Below are 21,949 nucleotides of genomic sequence, written 5' to 3'. Positions count from 1 at the left end.
TAAGTTGCTTATTGAAATAGAAATAAATAATATCAAGATTAAAAAAATATTTTTTAATAAACAAATAGAAATTGTTCTATAAATGCTTTACACATACATTGTTAACAGCAAGAAAAATCTGAATAACTTAACATATCAACTTCAGTCACTTCTTTGTAATTTAATTTATAAGGTGTTTTTATCATTGTTAATTATGAGATTAATTATCCTGAAAATCAGACATTGTGATTTAGCAACAAGTTTTGAAATATTTACTCTTTCATTTGTGCAAAAGACTAATTATTTAATTTGCATTATTTTCATGGTTATCGTAAGGTAAAGGCAGATAAATAATGTTTCAAGTAATCACAATTTTTGGGGTTACCATATTTACTGCCTGATTGAGGAATGTTTTAAAAACTGAGGATATGAGGGAGGCTCCATCAGACAAAAAATGCATAAAATTTGCAGATTATGTTTTGCAAACTTACATAGTACCAGAATCTAGATATCCACCATCTTTTTTGACTGCAGCTCCATCTGAGCATTTCAAATGACAAAATAGAGTCATTCTAATGAACAGTTTATAAAAAACCATCCACATTTGTACATTTATATAGATATAATAAAGAAAATTCATACATCAACTTACATCAAAATTAGATCTATAGATACAATGCAGTGAGGCAATACAAAAAGGAAAAAACGGACTAGCTTCTAGAGAAGTATGGCATGTTTCAACGAGGAGAAATTACATGCCAAGAATAAATTACATAGGACCATTGCTTACAGATTTGGTGCCAGAACAGACATGTAAAGTGATTGCTAGTTTATATTGTAGTAAACAAACTTGTATAGGGCTTTTATGATGATTTTAGGATGACTACATTGACTGTTTTAAGCTGTAAATGCTATTTTAGTGTCTTGACCATTTCAACATTAAATGACTTCTCTGGCTCAAAATCCTACTCCCATCTCCCTGTACAGCAGGGTAACTGATAATGCTGGCAATGAGTAGAGGTACAAGTAAAATGATATAAAAAGTATCACTATATATTAAATTCACCAGTAATTTGCACAGATGAAGTATGGTTTGTGGCACAAATGAAAGATTGTTTTTGGTGCAAATGAAATACTAATTGGCTGAACAGCAATACGCTGTCAAAGTCATTTGCTTAGTATAACTCCAATAGTTTCAATGGAATGCCCCTTTTGACTAACTCATCAATCTTTCCTGAGGTAAAGGTTTTATACACAAAATGCAAGTAGAAAATTGGTGATTGTGAATATTTTGAAAAGCTTTCATCAAGACAAAAAAATGCTATTTTTTTACAAGGCCATCCCATCAAAGTTACATTTAGATCTACCAGAGGCATCATTCTTCACATAAACATTAGTCTACAGACTCATAAATAGATAGTTTCATTGTCATAACATAGATTAAATAAATTACTTTAACAATTTGTGTTTCTTATTTACTAATATTCTTAACAGTATATACACAATATCCATCTAACACACCCACAGCTTGCATTGTACATACTGGCTTACTAAACAAACAATCTATATTTGCATGAACATGTATACATATTCAATGATGTGTAAAAATAAGACATAAAATCACTTTTTTTTTTGATTATATTAAAAATTCTTTGGTATTCATTTCATTTACTTTTAAACAATCATACTGACACTGCTTTTTATTAACTGATTACTTAAAATACAGTGCAAATTGCCCATTTAATATAACAGGAAGTTGCATGGATTTATTACACCCGAATTTATACAGGGCAATGTCCTGTATTAAAGTCGGGCAAATTTGGCTATTTCCGGAAACGTACAAATACGAAATGAACTATAGTCAAGTGTAATTTTCTGTAACAGACTATAGTTTTGCAGACGATAAACAAACAATGAACATGGCTGCACCAGAAAGAATGTCAGATCGAAAAGCAAAAGAGTGGCGAGGATATGCTGGAGGTATTGGCACATGATATCATGAGATATGAAACATTGGCAGAAAATGATGAAATGTTAGCACTGGCAACGGCTCTCGCCGGGGAATCTGAAAAAGGGTGTACGATTTACGAGATTGATGTCCCACTGCCACAGCCACAGGCACAGTTCGAGGCTGTTGACATTACTAATCCTGTCAATAATGTTAGTGATTCCGGAGCTGAAAAGGATGACATAAATGACAATAATTTTAAGTTATCAGTTAATATAGGTGTCATGAAATGGGTATTTTCATACAAAGCCTGTATTATGTCCTCTGTATGAATAAATACGAACTAATGGCAGTCATTTTAAGTAATCAGTTAATAAAGGTGTCATGAAATGGGTATTTTCACACGAAACCTGTATTATGTCCTCGTACAGTCGTATTGGGTCTCGATCATCTGTATAGACCCTCGGCGTTGCCTCGGGCCTATACAGCTGACCTCGACCCAATACAACTGCCTCGGACATAATACAGGCTTCGTATGAAAATACCCATTTAATAACACTATAGTATTAACTAACACACTATGTCAGATACTAGTATTGAATCATCTAGATGACGTATGCCATGGTATGCAATACAGCACATATCCTCATTTACCAGTACTAATATGACTTCAAAACTTATCACTCAAACTACAAAGTGCATAGACCTTGGTGAAAAAATTACAAAATCTAGGACTTTTTGAAATGGAGGCACAAATAAAACTGTAACATGACAGGAAATCTTCAATTTGATATAAGTGTTCAAGAGAAAAATAATTATCTAAAGCACTTAACATTATCCCTATTTTTACATTTAAAACTCAAAGAATTCAGCAAGAAAAAAAAAAACAATGATATACAAGAGAAAAGTTCTTTCATCATTTGAAATATCAAAATGATTCAAATCCTACAAAGTTATATAGATAAGTAGATAGATGTACATTAATATGTCTATAAAATGACAACACAAAAACTTATGATAACACTGATAAAAATATAATATTCCCTAAATCTTACAAAATTTTACAATACCCTGTTCTTTTAGTTTCTAAATAAAGAAGTGTTTAGAGTGCAGCATGATGACTGAAGTGATCAAACCCTGAACAGTGTGGACACAATATTAGTTTTTGACACACTAAAACATAGGGAGTTACAATATGGACACAACAACTGGTTTTGACACTATATTGCACAAAATTTCAAATTCAAATAAAAATTTACAAAATTAGACCAAAAATAAAGAAGTGGATTTTTTGGAGTGTAAAATCATACAAATCAAAGACTGAAGTCTTCAAAGTCGTTAATTGTCAAATATTCTCAGTCACTGGTTTTGGCTTACTTTCAACATCCCAAATAGCACCAATGCGACATGTTCTAAAATGGTTTGACTTCCGCTAAAATCTCGGTTCCCTTGATATGACTGCATACTCTTTTGTAACTGTGATGACCCAAATATTTTCAATTACCAAGATCCAGATTAATATGGATATTGTGGTCCTGATAATATACGGATGCCGACAATGACAATAGCGCATACCAATATACAATCACAATATTTTGTGGTCGTAAAAAATAAATATCATCAAGCTCTATTTATTGGTAAAAAAAAAATAAGTTAACAGATATCACTAAAATCACTTAACAATAAAAACTATTTTATAAAACAGTGGTATAAATTACAACTTATTAGTACATCAGTATTTTTTCCATGACAAAAAAAACTTGTTCAAATATTCTGTTGACTGTAAACCAGAAGCAGGTCCAAATGTGACATCTTTGGTAGTTCTTATACATGTACATCAAAGTTTCAGAGAGGGCATAATCCTCATAACAGTAATCTATATGAATTCAACCTATAACCTTTGAACCACATGAAGCAAATCACTTGATGCAAAATATGAAATTAGGCAAATCAGCCTGCAGACATCACCTCAAGTCAACTAGGATTTAAAACATCATCTTACAATATTAAAGTGAAAAATCTATCAATAATTTGAAATTTTTTCCACTGTAATCAGGATATTATTTCATACTACTAAATATTATCCAGAACATAGTTCACATATGGTGAACATAATTCATACTCCTAACAAAACCCATGCTCGTGGTGGATTGAAACACAGATGGCCCCAACCAAGTTACAAGTCCCTCCACTGAATTGCAGCAGGGATACAAAAAAAAATATTATATAGTTAGCAGTATTTTATCAAATGTTCCCAGTGTAACACATTTTGATAATTCACTGTGATATCAATTTGTTAATTACACTTGCGGGCTCTCTCTTGCCAGAACATCAAACGTTGATATCAGTCCACCAATCACAGAATTTAAAATTCATGTTGAAAATATCAATAAATTATAGAGAAAATATGTACAATAAATAGAATAATTAATTAGTTATTGTGATAACCAAAATATGATTACTGGTGCCAAGAATGCTCAAGGATTTAACTCATGCACGGAACAAGTTCCACACACTCATTAAATCTAGGTATTCTTTGGCACACATGATAATATTTTAATTATTCACTCTTTCCAACTAAATATCCTATTATTCTTATTCATAAGTTTCATCATAAGTATAAAGTCATTTTTTCCAGCTACCTAAGTTGGTTTGTTTAGGTTTGTTGTCAGGTTTTGTATCTGTCAACCAAGAGTGGAATATTTTCTCCATCTTCTTACGACAAGCTGGATTGCCATTGTTGACTGTTGGTAAGATTTGCTGCGGTCTGAAAAACTGTACAAATCGTTTCAGCTCCAAGAAACTGCTGTGTTCACTATAAGGCAGCCCTGTAGCAATGTAATACAGTATTTTACAGGGCAATAAATTGTCAATTATATTTTTATTGATATACAATATATTTCATAGAATAGTAATGTTTTTCAAAGATGAAATTAATGGAAGTGTCCCCTTTTTTTAAGGTTGAAATTAAAAATTAAGTACTTTTCTTACCCTATTACACTGAACAGTAAACATAAGCATTTTTTTCAAATACTAGAAAAAGTTGATCAGGCCTGGGTTTCGTGAAAAATCTGAAATTGAGATCTTCCTCGAATCTTGAATTTCACACGATCTGATTGGACAGTATTTGAGCTGAAGAAGGCCTTAAAGAAAATCGAAAAATATCTTACCATATATTTTGATATCTTTAGATCCCTTAGGTTTAATCTGATCCAGTGATAGTAGTTTATCATTGTATGTCCAACCAGTGGGCTCTATTGCTAAAACATAGTCATAGTTCTTGTTTAAACTGATCCTGTGGTTGTGAAGGTCCTGAAAAATATGGACCCACATTACTTCAAATGAACAGAAATATTGATTTATATTAGACATGAATTAAAGAACAAGAAAAAAAGCAGAAATTGGCAAAATAGGATGTAAACATACAGTAAAAAAAGAAACAAATGGTAAAATTCAGATTTGAAAAAGCAGAATACCATTTTAAAACATGTCTGCCACAAAGAGTATACTTACTGTGTTTACGATTGGTAAGCATTAGTAAATTCGTTTCAATTTTTGTTGTGATCATTTAAAATTGGTATTATAAAAAATTCCATTTTTGGATTAAAGTGATAATGGATTTTTACAGAAAGTTGTGCCTCTAAAATATATTTGCAAATTACTGTTCATATTGTACTTTTTTCTCTCCGTAAAATAACTAGAGTTTAAATTCATCAAAATCAAAACTGCTTAACAGACATGAATATACCCAGAGTTTGACACTAACTACGTTTGTTTGGTGGTTAACAGGACTACTTCAGAGGTAAAACAGGTAGTCTGCAGATGGTAATGACGCTTCTCTTCTTAGGTCTTACCAAAAATAAGGCAAACTTTATATAGTCCATAGGACTACCATGAAAAATCTTTCAGTAGTCCTCTCCAAAATTAGGGTGGCACAGGACTATTGGACTACTGTTAGTGTAGATCCATAACACCAATATGTACAGACTTAATGATTTCTTATTGCTATTTCACCACACAAATGGATCCATGACCTCTCACTCGAAATGACTAAGCTTCCATTAGACCACAAATTGAGGAGGAAAACTTTTCATGTTATTGAACAATTTATTGCATAAACAAACTGAGAATATTGTCACACCCTCACAGGTGTGTAGGTATATTTCAAGTATATGTGTATAGTAAAGTGGTATTCGCTGGTAGCTTGGTCTTTGAAGGTATTTCCATATACTTCTTAATACACAACTCAACAGAGTTTCAACTTATAAATAATATTTACTAACCTCTCAGGAGTCAATAATTCAATACATACAATATATAATGTTAAAAACTCTACCACTGAACGCTAAAGTATAAATGGAGGTCCCCCCAAAATATGATACAGGCTGCTAAGTTCTATAGGTTATGTCAAGGTTAGGTCGTAGTAAAAATATTTACTACTAAAAAATACAGGGGCGTACCACAGGTGTTGTTCCCCTGGCAAGCTGGTAGCGCTCAGTGGTCAAAATCGAGCTCAACATTTCCAACTGCTCTCGGAAATAATTCTACCAGGATTGATTTTTGGACGCCGGCCCACAGATTATATATAACTGCCCCACTTGTTGGAATTTTAGGCCCACTTTCAGGAATTCGGCTAATATCATTGGTTTATCCATGTAGGCCTCCAAACGATATGATTGGTTATAAAATCTTTGCATTCCCACAGAAGTCTATATTCTCCTAACTAATTACTACTGGTCTGCCAAATACAAACATGGTTAATATCGAGGGGAAAAATACATAACAGGATGGAAAAGAAAGAAGACTGACCTACTATAACTTATAATTCAGGAAAATAAGCCCATAACAATCATATCTCTTGACAGAATATATGAATTTTAATGACAGGTGAGAAATATGAATAAATAGATGAAATAAAGCTGGGAATGACTCGACACAAAGGATACAACAATGAGAACGAACTCTGTCTTGACCCTAAAAAAACATTCCTATAATAATCCCACTACATTAATACAAGTACAATCATATAACTATGTTTAAATTGTCCATTTCACACATGAGTTCACTCAGACGGACACGAACAAACAAGAAAAAGGAACCTGAGTGGCAATCAAAAATATATCTTCATTATAAACATACTGATGTAAACCCTATTTTTGTAACAATATTAAGACTTTATCATAATTAATGCTTACAAACCTGAACATTTAATTTTCCCATTGGTAATACATGCAGAAAAGACTCATTAAAATTAAGAGTTAGTCGTTTAGACAAGTCATCATCTTCCAGGCATTCCAGTACTTTATATTTGTCCCTCTGTACACTTACTTTACTGTCAAATCTCCTTGCAATTGCTGAAAATACATAGGTATGAAAACCTGTTACAACTTACAACTACTGTATATATGTTTCAGATCACTCAGGTATTTTTGTCCTGTACAAGAACTGTCTGGATCATTTGCATATAACTAGAGTCCATAATAAAAAAACTTCCTAGATTCTAATCCCCGCCGACCTGACTTATAATAATCATTATTTATACTCGACGTCACACACAACACATTTTTGAATTGAAGCTCTACTTTTTAAACCGTCGGGACAACGCTAGAGTTGTCTCTCTTTTATTTAATCTGAAGATAGTTTGCATATATGCATGACGTGTTAGTACCAACGAGTCGCTTATTAGCTTAAATCATGCGTAACAAATCCTTACGGGAAAATCCCATACTAATATCTGCCATGTTGGTTTCTACAGGACGAACAAAGTTCGTAAGTTCCTGTCAAACTCCGGTGACAATCGTCTGCTTGATCAACTTTTCAGTATTGTATGTTGTTCGTGTAAAATAAATCCAAGATATCCGAAATAACGCCGAATGCATTCTGGGTTCTTCGGTTTTTGGATAAACCATTTAAACGTAAACAACATCTCCTAGCAACCCGATCACTGTAAACATGGCCAACTTTTTACAATGTAAATATTGGCACCGAGAATTAAAATCTGACCAGAATTTAACAATTCAATGTTTAGGGAAAAGCCGTTTGGCTAAACGAATGAGCAAGTCATTTAAGACAATTTAAACGACGGTAGGTGTCAATAAAGTCGTAGAAAATATTTTTATTCAAAGTTTAACAGTATCTTATTTAAAATTCAAAATTGATGAAAAGAAGTAGAAACACATATACTTCCAATACAATTGTGCTGGTAAAATTTATCACCTAACACAAATAAATGATAATAACAATGCTAGTTTTTCAGCACAAGTGACAGTTACTGTAGGAAAAATTTAGAAAATAAAATAAGTCCCAGTCCAAATTTTTCAGAAAAGCTGAATGAGAATCTAGAATTTTTTATTATTCTGGCCGTATGTATATGGGATAACAATTAACATATGTTCTGACTGTACACTTATGATCAGAGGTTAACTAGCTGGTAACTTGACCATGTTTGAATATTTTGGCAAAATTGGTAATTGATTCAAAAATATTTACAAATTTGATTTTAAACTTCAAACAATTACAGAGATAAAAATATGGTGGTAAAAAAATGAATAACAATACATTTTCATAATAGTCAGGCCATACAGGTAGTAATCATAAAATATGTACATGTATTCTGTGAAAGTACTATTATTCGTGGGGCACCAATTTTCGTGGTTTTCGTGGGAAGGCCAAACCACTAAATTTGATTCCCAACAAACAGGAGAATCTCACGAATTCAAGCATCCAGGAACTTGTGTTTCTTCCCTAATCCATCCACAAATTAAAGTACTTTCACGGTACGGTCCAGGCTATGTGTATACAGTCCTAATACCCTTATAACCTGAAAATTTATATATATTTTTATCAGTACCACAAATACGGGAGTCCTAGGTTCAGACCAAATTGCCATTAACAATATAAATGAAACTAATCCAATAACAATGATGTAAAATACAATTATGTTCACTAATATCTTGTGCAATATTTTCCCCATTTTACAATACTGGAAAAAATTTGGTTAAATGAAGCATTTAGCAGATACAAACCAGTAAATATTCTCTCCTTTCCAATGTTGTATGATCCACAAACTACTAAGGTATTTGGTTTCTCAGCCAAAAATTTTTCAACCAATGTAACACCAAAGTCTATCACTAAATTTTGTGGTGGAAAAGCATACTTTTGATCACAATACCTGGAAAAGAAAAAAAAAACATGCAATTCACATCAATGATGCTTCCTTCAACCACTTCTGATTGGAATGAAGATAACATACTTCTGTATTTATAACATTATGTGAACATTGTATGTTTATATCAAGTTTCATTATGATCATCCATAAAAAAAAAGCTTCGGCACAAGTCACATGATAAGTTGATGTGACTGTCAAATCAACAACACTGAACTATATCAGTATGACCTAGGGCATAAAAAATCTTTAAAAATATATTTTTATTGTTATTTTTTTTTAAGAAGATACTATCTTTTACAGTTAATACTTGTGAACTTTATTTCCCATTGAAAAATTGTATACACATCAATTTATTAGGCTGTTCCTTTTCTAGTACTTTTTAAATACACACACTCAGAACTATTAATTTTCAAAGTTTTGGAAAAAACATAAATATTTAATTGTAAAATAAAAAGCTTTCACATGTTCTAATTATCTTGTCTTTTTCTGCCCTGCCAAAATAGCAAAAAACTAGTGATAAATACTATGTTTTAAGAAGTCCTGGCTCCTGTAAAAATTATTGGATAAGAGCATCACTATTAAAATTCTGCTACTCAGCTTAACCTTACGTTGTATCAAGATACAGCTGATGAATGGAAACATTCTGTAAACAGGGAACCATTTCCATGGATGGATCTGCCCTAAAGTCTCCTGTATGCAGAATTGTCTTCCCTGATTTAGTCCTGAACAGAAACAGAACAGATCCTGGACAACTGTAAAAATAAAGGTCATTTTCAGTCTTCATCTTTAGATCCTAAGGCTATAACCATATTTGACTACTAGACAATTGGGTTATTGAAAAGACTGCATTTTACATACATTTTGGTTAAAAAAAAAAAAAAAAAGAAAATTAGGTTCCAAAATGAGTCAATACCTTACAAAGATACTGTACTTCCTCCACAACTGGTCACAAGTACAACAAAATCTGTCTTTTTTATGAGTGGATCAAAACAAGTGAAATACTGATGATTTTCTATTACAAGTGAATGAAAACATAGAGATTACTGTAAACAACGACAAGTGTAAGTGTATTCACAAATCAAGTCAGGACCATTGTGGTATTGGATACTTTGGTGATGTAGCATCTATTTTGTCAGATTATTTTGGAAATTGGATGGGACTTGATTACGGATTGGATTAGTATTTGTGAATTTTTTTGTTACCCTTATTCATAGTCAGGGAGAAAATGGATCTCTTCCTGCAACTGTTTTTATGTCATTAACCACATGATACTATCTTAATGGTCAAAATGTTTGGTAAACATGAACTATAATGTCACTAAAATAACACCATGTACTGCAAAAACAAAATAAGACATAAAATCAAGCATACTGATTAGCATCCAGAAGTGTGACTTCAGTATCTTCTACTTTACAAGGAACATCAAGAGGTAAACAATGGACAATGTTTGGTCTAATATTGATCTTGGATTTAATCAAGTTTCCAGTAACCTGTCAATAAGCAAAGATGAAAATTCAAACAGTTGGGCATTGCAGTGTTCAATGTACTTTTTAGTGTTTAAATTTTTAACATTGAAGTGTTGTCTTTTGTAGTGTTTTCATATCTAACACTGAAGTGTTGTGCTTTGGCGTGCTTTAAATTTCTATTATTGAAGTATTGTCTTTTGTAGTGTTTTCATATCTAACATTGAAGTGTTTTGGAGTGCTTTAATTTTTAACATTGAAGTGTTATAATCAGTAGAGCTTTATTTTTTAACATTGTGCTACACGTATCTAATACATGTAGTAATTTTATGGTACCTGGATTGTGCTATAATTTTGGAGAAAAAAAAACAGAAAGTGCTGTTCTTTCTAAGTTCATGGGGAGAACACTGCTATTAATTAAATTTCCTCAATGACATTTTGAATAAAACCATTCTAAAAGACATGACAAAAATTTCATGATATCATTTAACCAGGAAACAAAGGCTAAAAGTACATTTAGTTATCTACATGTACATGCACACCAACCTGGCTGCAATATATTGGTTGGTTAAATTTCTTGGTAAGTCCTCTATAATGGTCATAGTGGAAATGTGAAAGAAAGTAAGCTTTACAGCCAGGCACTTCACCATAACAAAAGGCATCCACAGTAAACCCTGTATCTGAAGACATATAAATTATACATATATAATATAACACCAAAAAATAATACATGTACATGTATGTCTGTTTCCTGGTACTCTACCTACCCTAGTATTGTGTACCTACCCTAAACACTTTATGGCCATTTTGATTCTAGCACTGTTAAAGTCCAGATTGTTTCACCATTAGCTCAATGTAAACTGTTTTTGAAAAACAAAATAATTTCTCTACCTACCCTATTCTCCTCTTGCTGGTAGCAGGAAACAAGACTATTATTAATTTTTTTTTTTGGCCTAAGATGAAAATTTAAAAATCTGTCAAGCAATAATTGATTTGTAGGAACTTACAGTGTTGGCATTTATACCATCGACACTATTTCCAACAACATTGCCAAAGAAAATTGTTATATCTTTAGTACCTGATTACTATGTCAAATTGTATTGATTTAGTTTCTTCATTTTAAACTAAAATTATTAACACAAAGTGAAATAGTCAGAACAAACCATTACAGCATTAAATGATTTCTAGGATCATTCAAAGAAACTTTTAAAGCAGAAAAATGAAAATTTGTCCATGCAGAATTCCACAAGACTTCTGTTGAAACATGAAAGTGTAGATGATCTAAAATTAAAATTACTAAAGTAGTTATCTTGGCAGTTTCATCTTTATGCTTAAAGGCATAATAAAAAAAAAACTGTAGTGAATTTTTGGATTTAGGAGATTATGGTACAAATTGACAAAAGATCAAATTAAAGTTTGACTGAAAGTATTGGTACATGTTGATTTATTTAAAAAAAAATGAGGGGAGATAATCCACACTAAATCCTATGGACAGGAAGTACAATTTGATACAATGTTCAATGCTATTTTAATTCTAATGCTGAATAAAACATACCTGGGATTTTCTTGTAAAATGGGCAACTTCTCATGGGTTTTTTCCCTTTGTCACCAATTGTACTGCTACACTCATCATTCTCATCTTTGTTGTTCCATCTTCTCTTTAAAGTCAGACTTTTGTTTATTGACTCATCGGATGCACTTTTAACTAATGATGATTTTGAGGAAGAACTTGTCTCATTAATTGAAGGATCATAAGATTTTTTAGAAAACATTAGGACATCATTCACCGATTTAATTTTAGTCAGTTTAGATGAAATATTTTTCTGATTCAAAGATTCAGGTCTCTCTGAACTTCTGTTCTTGACTAAGCCATCAGTTCCACTTTTAACACATTTCTCTTCTCCATTTGAGTTTTTAGCACCTCCAGAGAAAAATGACAACAATGAAGTCTGCTTAGACAAACCTGTATCTGAATGGTTATTCACCGTTTTGCCTTCATTTATTTGCCCTTTCTTATTCCTAGCTCTTTTCTTTTTAGCCGAGCCAGATACACCAGACCCAGTTGTAGAATCAGATATGTTTGAACCTTGAGAAGACGAAAATTTCCTATCACATTCAAGGCTTATAGATTGCTGACTCAATGGGACAGTATGAGCTGTGCCATCAGTGATACATTCTTCTCCAGTATCATTGTTACACTGGAAATGTGTTTCCTCATCATTCAAATACTTTGATTCTTTAACCTTGTTACCACATGGCTCACAGAGTTCAACTTTTTTACTTGATATGTCAATTAAACTAATACCCTTTTCACCATTTATAAAATTAGAGTTTTTCTGAGCATAGTCCATAAAATCTACATAAGAAACAACAATTCTACCGGATAATTTTAACTGACATGCATGGCACTTATCCCTGGCCTCTAAGTCTTTCTTCATTCTATAATTAACAAAGAATGACCTTGAATTACTATCATCATCAAAATTGGACACTGATTTTATTTCTTCTTCCTGATCATCAACTGCAAAGTTTTTAGACAGTTTTGAACCTTTAGAATCTTCTTTACTCACTTTGTTACCATGGAGATTAATGCCCAATTTCATTAACTCTGAATCATCAGAGTGCTTAAAGTTCTCATCACAGACATGCTTGAATGTATACATTTTACCACAGTGTCTGCAAGTTTGTGAAAAACAACTTGCATCATTTTTATATAAAGATTCAGTTCTGTCAATGCTTGCTTTTTCGCTACAATTGTCCATAGTGCACTTCGAATTGCTCTCTTCACTTGCATCTACGTCAGATACTGATTTACCACTTAGTGCAGATGCTTCCCCAATGTCATCATACAGCAATCCACTACGACTAGACTCATCATTTAAAAAACTTTCAACAAGGTCCTTTTCAGACTCAATACTGCAACTAGCCTGAAGCTCACAATCCTGTCTTCCTTCATAAGTTCCATCTTCACTGTTCCCAGTACAAAATGCAGCCTCTTCAAAGGCATCTTCCATATAATTACAATAATCTCTTGGGCTTAAATTTTCATGAACACTTTGAGATTCAATTGATGGCAGACTTGAAGAAATTTCATCAGATTCTTTCGAATTTTTAGAGACAAACACTTTTGGCCAGAGTACCATTTGTGGGTCATTATTAGATGATATTTGAGAGGTATTTGAGGGGGATAAGGCATCTGTACTTAAAGGTAGAATTTCTCTTTTATGAGTATTTGGTATAGTGTCTGGTATAACTGTCTGATTAGTGTCACTATGTTCATCAGAATCATCAACTAGAATGGTATCTGTTTTGTTTGTACCCACTTCTTTGTAATCACCATACATCAGCCTTTGTTTGCTTTTCTTTTGTTGGTCTGAAATAAGTTGCTATTTCTGAATTCAAAACTGCATTTGTATTAACAAGACCTATACATGTCTGGACCTGTTTCACCATCATATATTTCTATATAGTGTGGGTTACATGTTTCTTAAAAAATGGCCTTCATTTGACATGCTAAGAATGTATGAAATATTTATCAAATTTCTCAATAATAAAAGGTGCATATCTGTAATATATATGTTAGCACTGTGCAAAGTTTTATTAATATTGGTTCACTACTTTTTGAGCTACAGATTACACAAAGTATGTTTTGTAGGTACCCCCTAAGCCTAATGGATGGACAGAGTCAAGCAGCTACCTAATCTGTGTTCACCTTTGGTGACACAGGTAAAAACTGCCATTCTATGGCTACTGGACTCCAAATAGCAAAAAAAAAAATAATAGAAATCTCACATGGCTCATGATTCCATGTATCTCAGAAGTACAATATACATCTGTTCTAATAATAGTAACATTTATCAAAATAAAACTGTAATAATGATACCTAAATATGACATTGCTCAAAATCAGACAGTTCTAATAATGACCTCCAGGATAAAGTTTGGACAAACTGGAATTTGCTTCCTAAAACATTTAATCTCCTCATGAGATTTTGAGAGATCAGACAACACAAATTTCTAGTATCACTGTCATTTTATACCATACCTGCATCATCAACAACCTGTCTTTTCTTTGCCAGTTGTATGTGACTGTATCTGTAGTAATGTTTCTGTATGGTGCAGTCACAATCAATACCATCTGGACATTCTAAATAGACATTAAAAACACTATTTTATCAGTTTTAATAACGAAGGATTTTCAGGCCAAAATAAATGATTGTTTGCTTCACTTTTTGGCTTTCCTTATCTAACCACAGAAAATTACCATACCCCCACCAATATTATGCATGACTATTTTCATTTCAACAATTAATTCTGTCTACTATTTTTTTTAACAGATCATTTGTATTTTGAGTTTTTTTTTTTTTTAATTTTAGTAGATACATTGTACACTGACAACACATGTACATGTAATATATTAAAAATAATGTGTCAGGACAAGTGTAATTATTAGAATAAATTTTATGTAAATTTACAGAAAGTTCACTATTAATTCAATACCAAAGTTGCAAATTTAGTTTTCAAAGTTTTGGGAAAACATGGTGAATTATATTAGCCATAAATATTTATAAATGTAATGATTACAAATGTACCTGTACATCATGTTGTTTATTTCACATTAACATGAACTTTTCAATTTGAAGTAACATTTTTTTTTTCCTTGGGCTAAGCTGCTGTACAATGTATGTACTTGAACAACTAACATTACTACCTAATTCAGGACGATAACTTTCAAAACATTCTGCTTCATGCCAAGTTGGTGTTTCTATCACAAACAATGCATAAGGCATTTGACAACGAGGACAAAAGCCATCATATTTCTTCCTATCTTTTAAGGGCGTTTTCCTCTTTGGAGTTTTTCGTTTTGGCTTAGAAATAGATTTCTGTTTTTTTTTGTTGTCTTCATCTTCTGTTTTCACAGGTTTCCCTGGTTTTCCTTTCTTTGTTGCAGTCTTTTTTGTTGTTCTTGCTTTCTCATCAGCACTTTCTTTATCCTAATTAAAAATCAACATAGGATATAATTTCCCCGACAACAGGACTGGAATGATCTCCAGTTCTTAGTTGAGTCTAGGCTGCTTACTGACTTTGTTTCTAAGTGCTTGTTATTTTAATTATTTAAATATTTCTTCGTCTTAATCCCTGAATTATGTTCTTTTGATTAATATTCAAATCACAAATACCTTGATTGCCCCCATGATATCACAGGCTTCCTGTGATTAGAGTTTCGTTTATAAAAAATGAAAATTGATCTGTGAAATAACAATTTAATATCATCACAACTTTTTATTTATTTACAATTTAAAAAAATCTTAATTATCATAAAACTACATGTATACAGTTTCGTTTGTTTGATTGTTGGGGTTTAACACCCAAGCAACAATATTTCAGCTATATTCAGGCGATGAACATGAAGTGGATGATAAAATGAACAGGAAATGATGATGAAATGAAAAATGGGATGGGAGACAAGGATAATGGGTTGAGAAATTTTGATTGCCACTAGAAATAGGGAGAGGTGGGAAGGGTCAGCCAATTTAGTCTCCTGTGGTGGAGCCCTATGGTTCCTACTCCGGGAGAATACCACAGTAGGGTTTTTTAAAAACACGGAGCACCACTAAGGTTTGTGGTCAGGTTTTCCGTATTATAGTCTGACAACCCCAGCATGTAACACGTCAGGGGTACCCCATTCCACCACCTGGGGCACACATCCCAGTTGCCCTGTGGGCAGAGCACCTAGCCCCCAGACTAGGATTCTGAGCACTATTTAGTCGGCTTTTACGACAAGCTTAGCGCTGCTGCAGGCCTATTCTTTTAACACCTGGACCTGCACAGGGCTATACAATTTTGTTTATGTACAATGCTAAATAATTATATAGTAATATATTACATATTCACTTATATAGAGTATATGATTGAATTTGCTTTATTTTTAAATACAATGTAAGTGCTAACAAATTTCAAAATTATAGGATAGATTCATTTTTTCAACATTCCAAATAAGTAACAAATAAGATGCACAAGGAAAAGGTAATTTTTTTTAACATCTGTGATAATGCATGTATGTATGTACACAGCAACTAACATAAGATCTGTACAGCATTTGGCTAATGCAAGCTTCTCTCATGGTCGCCAGGCTGGTCGGAGAGAAAAGCCTGATATTCCACTTCCAGGCTGGAAAATCAGTGAAACTACAGGCAAGGGTATATGCCTGGAAACCTGAACACATGTAGGACTTAAACCGACCGCCAGATCAAGCTCTAAACTTCAACTCCACTGCCTTAACCACCCTGCCCATGTTCTTAATTACAAAAAATCTGAATTTGTAATTGCACCAGGATAAAAAAAAAACTCAGAAAGCAGTAAACACATGTATATCAAATATCATCATACGCTAACATTGAGATACACCTAAGTTGAGTGAAATTTTTGTTCCTTTTTTTTCTGTTTGTTTGGTTTTTTGCTGACTACACTGACACTGTACCAGTGACAGTGTGCCAGTGTGGTCAATCATGTCAGTTGTAAAAAAAAATAGTAGAAAATGCATACTATTTAGTGAACTAATGAAGTACACTTTATCCTCAAACTAAAATTACCTTTTTCTTCTTGATTAAAGGTTGGAAATCGTCTTCTTCATCGTCAAACATTATGCAAGACAACAAAGTCTAAAAGAAGATTTTGCAACTCCCGCTACACCAGCTTCCGGTTACACTAATTATTATAAAACCCAGCATTCCGTGCCGAACCCGTAACCATTTGTCCAGTAATCCTGGTGAAACAGCATAATCTGAACACGGGTACTTAGGGTCGGGATTTAACGAACAAAACCTTTCACACAAGAACTCGCGATGACTAAAGTTGCAAATCGACAAACTTAATCCATGGATTAGTATGCAACTTATGTGGTTTAGTGTATGTCGAAACACAAGGACGATTAAAAAAACGAATGTACAGTCATCATTCGGGAAATATACCTTCAAATTCCCAACAGCTTATCAACATTTTAATCAATAAGATCATTCAATCCTCTCTATGAAAGTTCGTATTCTTGAAAAAAAAGAACGACCCTCTAGTAAAAGCTATCGTAGAGAAAGAGAAGAATACTGGATACGGAGACTAGGTATTGCAATACCTTACGGATGTGATGACAACATCAAGAGGAAAGGAAACCATTCAAGCCAGCATAACAATAACATAAATGTGATGAATTTATTTGACAAAAAAATCAAGACGGATAAGTCATGGGCACTATACGTCACCTAAGATGCATGATGTCTCCATATATATATATATATATATATATATATATATATATATATATATATATATATATATATATATATATATATATATATATATAGATGATCTTCTTGCTTTCATACATAAACCTCTTGGACTTCATCACATTCGGACTATACTCTATCTCTTACTCTACTACACTCCCTTTACAAAACAAGTCTTTGACACTCCTGTTTCTGAACCTACCTCATCAATATACATACTTGTTGCCATCATTTTGGATATTGGTTTCCCCAGACTCTTTAAACCAGTTTGTGTAAGAGGTTAAAAATCAAAATTCCCTTATATTTCAAGGACAAATCAATACTGATTATTTCATATTCCTATATTTGACCTATTGCATCCAAAATTTTCAATTATAAAAACATAAATTATTTCAATTATTTCAATTATAAAAGGCTATTGCAGAACCTCGATACTGAGGACTTCAAGGCTTAACCACCTGACCGTTCTTGCCAAAACTCTCTCCATTTAAATGAGTCCTTCCAGTCACGTCATTACGGAAGATTTAAGTATAATCGAAAACAAATTTGTCCCAAGTACCGTGAACTACTCTCCATAAATTGGAATTACAACTTTAAAGTTCTTATATGGATGCCGTGTAGGACTACGCAAGAAAATGGATAAAACGAGAACAAGAAGACGTTGATTCTCTGTCAGAGTAGGTAAAGGCCATGAGGTCCTTAATTTTGAAACGTATGAAAGTTTTAAGTAGGTCTATGAGCGTCAATGCTACGTAGTTTTCAAAGACCCGATGAAGCCAAAACATTGTCTACTATGCATGACAAATATGTTGTCGTACCAGCAGACAAGGCCCAAAACAGCATGCATTGTTTTTGTCCGCAAAACGTATTACATCCAATGTTTCATATCAGAGGTAGACGTAGAAAATAGTAGTAGTGATAAAACCTATACTACCACTACACTCTCCAAAGAAGAGATAATGGATAACCATAAATTTGTGCTATCCTCTTTTGGTCTCTCTACCAAAGACGATGATTATGATTAACCGTCTATGTACTGGATTTCTAAAGTCTATAAGAAACAATTCAAACTACGCAACATAGCTGGATATGCAAAATGTACCACCAAACTTCTTTCAAAACTTTTAACTTCTATACTCACAGCTGTCAAAGAGGGTCTCCAGTCCTACTACAATACTTGTTACTCCCGTAGTGGTATTAAATCAATGTTGATCGATCTGAAAAATTCAAAAGATCTTCTGGAGACCCTCAATTCAAGATTATTATCAGAATATAAAAGCATTTGAACCTATGATTTTTCAATATTTTATACTTCTATTCCCTATACAAAGTTGAAATCCAGACTTCAAAATATTATACATTGTGTTTTCCATAAAAGAGATGGTACACCTAGATACAAATATATAGTTCTTGGTAGAGATTCATCACACTTTGTAAAAAATAATTCCAAATCATCTTCCTAATATACAGATGACGTTTTCAAAATTAATGCTGAAATTTTTTATCGACAACATATTTGTCCAGTGTGGTTTTTAACAAACGGTCGGCATTCCAATGGGAACAAATTGTGCTCCTCAACTTGCTGACCTATTCCGTCACTCTTATTAGGTTGACTTTATAACTGATCTGATTCATAAGCAAGAACATCGTTTAGCCAGGTCCTTAAATCTAAGTTTCCGCTAAGTTTAGATGACGTATTATCGTTATACAATCCTAGTTTCGGGAATTTGATACATCGCAACTACCCCAAAGACTTTTGATAAAGGATACTACAGACACAGTGAAGTCAGCCGTATATCTTGTCATTCACTTAAAGATCGACGATAAAGGAAAACTATTGACCAAACGTGACGACAAACGTGATGACTTTTCATTCAGATTTGTCAAATTTCCTTTCATCAGTGGCAACATCCCTTCAGTACTTGCGTATGGAGTTTCCATATCAACTCATACGTTATGCCAGATTTTGCCTAACTACGCAGGCTTTTTGTATCGCGCTAGATCTGCACCATGAAAACAGTTTTTCAACGTTTCATAGTTTTTCTATGTATACACAAAATTGAATTCCGTCATCACAAAATTATTTTTGTCGTACAAAACTAATTTTGTAATGACGAAATTCATTTTTTTAAACATAATTCAAATTTGGGAGACAAAATTCAATTTTGTATGCAAATTACTTTACAGAATTAATCCTTTGGATATGCAAATGAATTCTCTCTCATTACGATTTTTGTAAGAAAGTCTCTCATTGGATGTAATAACCGCGGGTCTCGCAGGTTTCCAATTACTTCGAGCAAGGGAATATCATATGGTTGATGCGTTATTCTGCAAAAGTAATACTTCATTAGATATAACTTACTTTTGCACAACAGCTCATCACCCATATAATAATAATGTCCTTGCCCGAAGTAATCGAAAACCAGCGTCTGCGAGACCAGCGGTTACTATATCCGATGAGATACCTTCTGACAAAATCGTGATGAGAGAATTCATTTGCATATCCAAAGTATGCTGTAAATTAATTTGCATACAAAATTGACATTTGTGAAAAAATTGAATTTCGTGACACAAATTGATTTTTGTGTAACTTAATTGGCTTTTGTCTCACAGATTGATTTTTGCGACACAAAATTGAAAATGAGTATGTTATAAATTTTGTTAATCTGTAATCAATTTTGTTGAACAAAACCACAAGAGTCCCATTCGGCGCCCCGTATAAGTTGCTTATTTACTTCTGTTACTTTGTATTATTTTAGTTACTTTATGTTCTTTGTTGTGTTTGTCTGTTTTCCTTGCCTGGTCTTTGTCACTGGAGTATACTCCTACAACTTAAGAGGTTGGAATTCATTTCTTCCATACCCTTTAAATAAATAAGACTTAAAATATTTTAAAACGCATGTTTAGATAATTCATATTTGCTGTGGCTTTCAACATGTCAGATGCTAGAGGTTAGGATGGCACCAAGTCAGAAAATAGCTTGCAAGACAATCTAGCATTGCTGGAGTAACTGGATTACATTCTTTTGATTTCCGCTAGAATCTTGGTTAACTTGATTACTCTAATCAATTCGATTAAAATGTCATTTTAACGATTTTTTGCATTTACTCCCCATGACCATACACTAAAAAAAACACGGCCATGGATCGTTAAAATGGCATTTCAGTCGAATTTTTGACAATTTTATGGATTTATGGTCAAGGTGTACTTGCTCTTCGGCAAGTAATTCTTGCCAACCGATTTTTTGCCTCTCCTGTGAAATAGGGTCATGTCAAAAGTTCAAGGAAAAACGTCTAATGGATTGCTAATATTTTTCATTGAGGAATAAAATTTTGGTGATCAAATTGACGAGAATTGCTTATGTCTAGAAAACGATGAGACCTACTCTTTGACCAGCAAGTCCTTGTGATTTTGTACTGCTTTTTTTTTTTTATAGTAAAACTTGTTTATGCAAACATATTTAAGAGCAACTCACGGCATAGATTTGGTTTATTGGGTTGCAGAAGAAAAATGTAATTAATGTTTTAAGTATAATATTTCAAATATGTTTATGCAAACTTTGTTAAGATTAATTCACCTGTTATTGGGTTCCAGTTACTAATAAAAAGCTACGCAGCACATTTGAATACGACTGCAGCATGTTCATGTTGAACTACGTTCATTTGGAGCATGTGTGACACACTTAAGCATAGGAACTCACAGTTCACGAGGGACACAACTGGTTTAGACAAAATATAGCATAAAATTTGAAAATAAATTAAAGGTGAAAAAAGTGCTGCTTTAAGGGGGATAATAAGACCTCTGCCTTTGATCCCTGTAACTAAAAAAACGCGGCAGATGTAAATATGTTAAAAAATGCAGGAAATATTTCAAAATCAGACCAAATATAATAAAGATGATTTTAGACCCTGGAAAACCGTAAGAGATATCTGAAATTTCATTGCAATTGCACACAGGGATTTTGATCTACTGATTTTCTTTTCCAAAATAGGCCATTAGAACCCTTTTAACCCACCTCCAACTGAAGAAGAAAAAAAAACAAAAACAAAAGAAAAGAAAAGAAAAGAAAAGAAAAAAAAAATACACAAGATATCTGAAATCCGATTTAAAAA

At 32.8% G+C, this 21,949-nt stretch overlaps 1 protein-coding gene across 2 annotated transcripts; it reads right to left on the bottom strand.

Moving 5' to 3' along the window:
* Positions 1-38: 38 nt before the first annotated feature.
* LOC148620827 (DNA cross-link repair 1A protein-like) lies at positions 39-17,261 on the bottom strand. 2 transcript variants are annotated; one of them, XM_088574657.1, is made up of 11 exons: positions 17,151-17,261; positions 15,269-15,551; positions 14,603-14,704; positions 12,114-13,931; positions 11,105-11,238; positions 10,467-10,585; positions 9,704-9,847; positions 8,953-9,098; positions 7,127-7,281; positions 5,098-5,239; positions 39-4,755 (listed from the first exon to the last, which is right to left on the bottom strand). In XM_088574657.1, the coding sequence occupies exons 1-11, from the start codon at positions 17,199-17,201 to the stop codon at positions 4,553-4,555; spliced, it is 3,297 nt and encodes a 1,098-aa protein (XP_088430783.1). In that variant the 5' UTR covers positions 17,202-17,261; the 3' UTR covers positions 39-4,552. The 2 variants fall into 2 exon arrangements, with proteins under 2 accessions (XP_088430783.1, XP_088430784.1); XM_088574658.1 differs by having other exon boundaries at positions 17,104-17,215.
* Positions 17,262-21,949: the final 4,688 nt, after the last annotated feature.

This window comes from Perna viridis, chromosome 3 (genome assembly GCF_037379345.1).
Source record: "Perna viridis isolate PV_CMFRI_1.1 ecotype Kerala chromosome 3, ASM3737934v1, whole genome shotgun sequence".
Taxonomy (NCBI): domain Eukaryota; kingdom Metazoa; phylum Mollusca; class Bivalvia; order Mytilida; family Mytilidae; genus Perna; species Perna viridis.
Note: the sequence above shows the minus strand (reverse complement) of the source record. Positions and strands in the feature narration are given on the sequence as shown.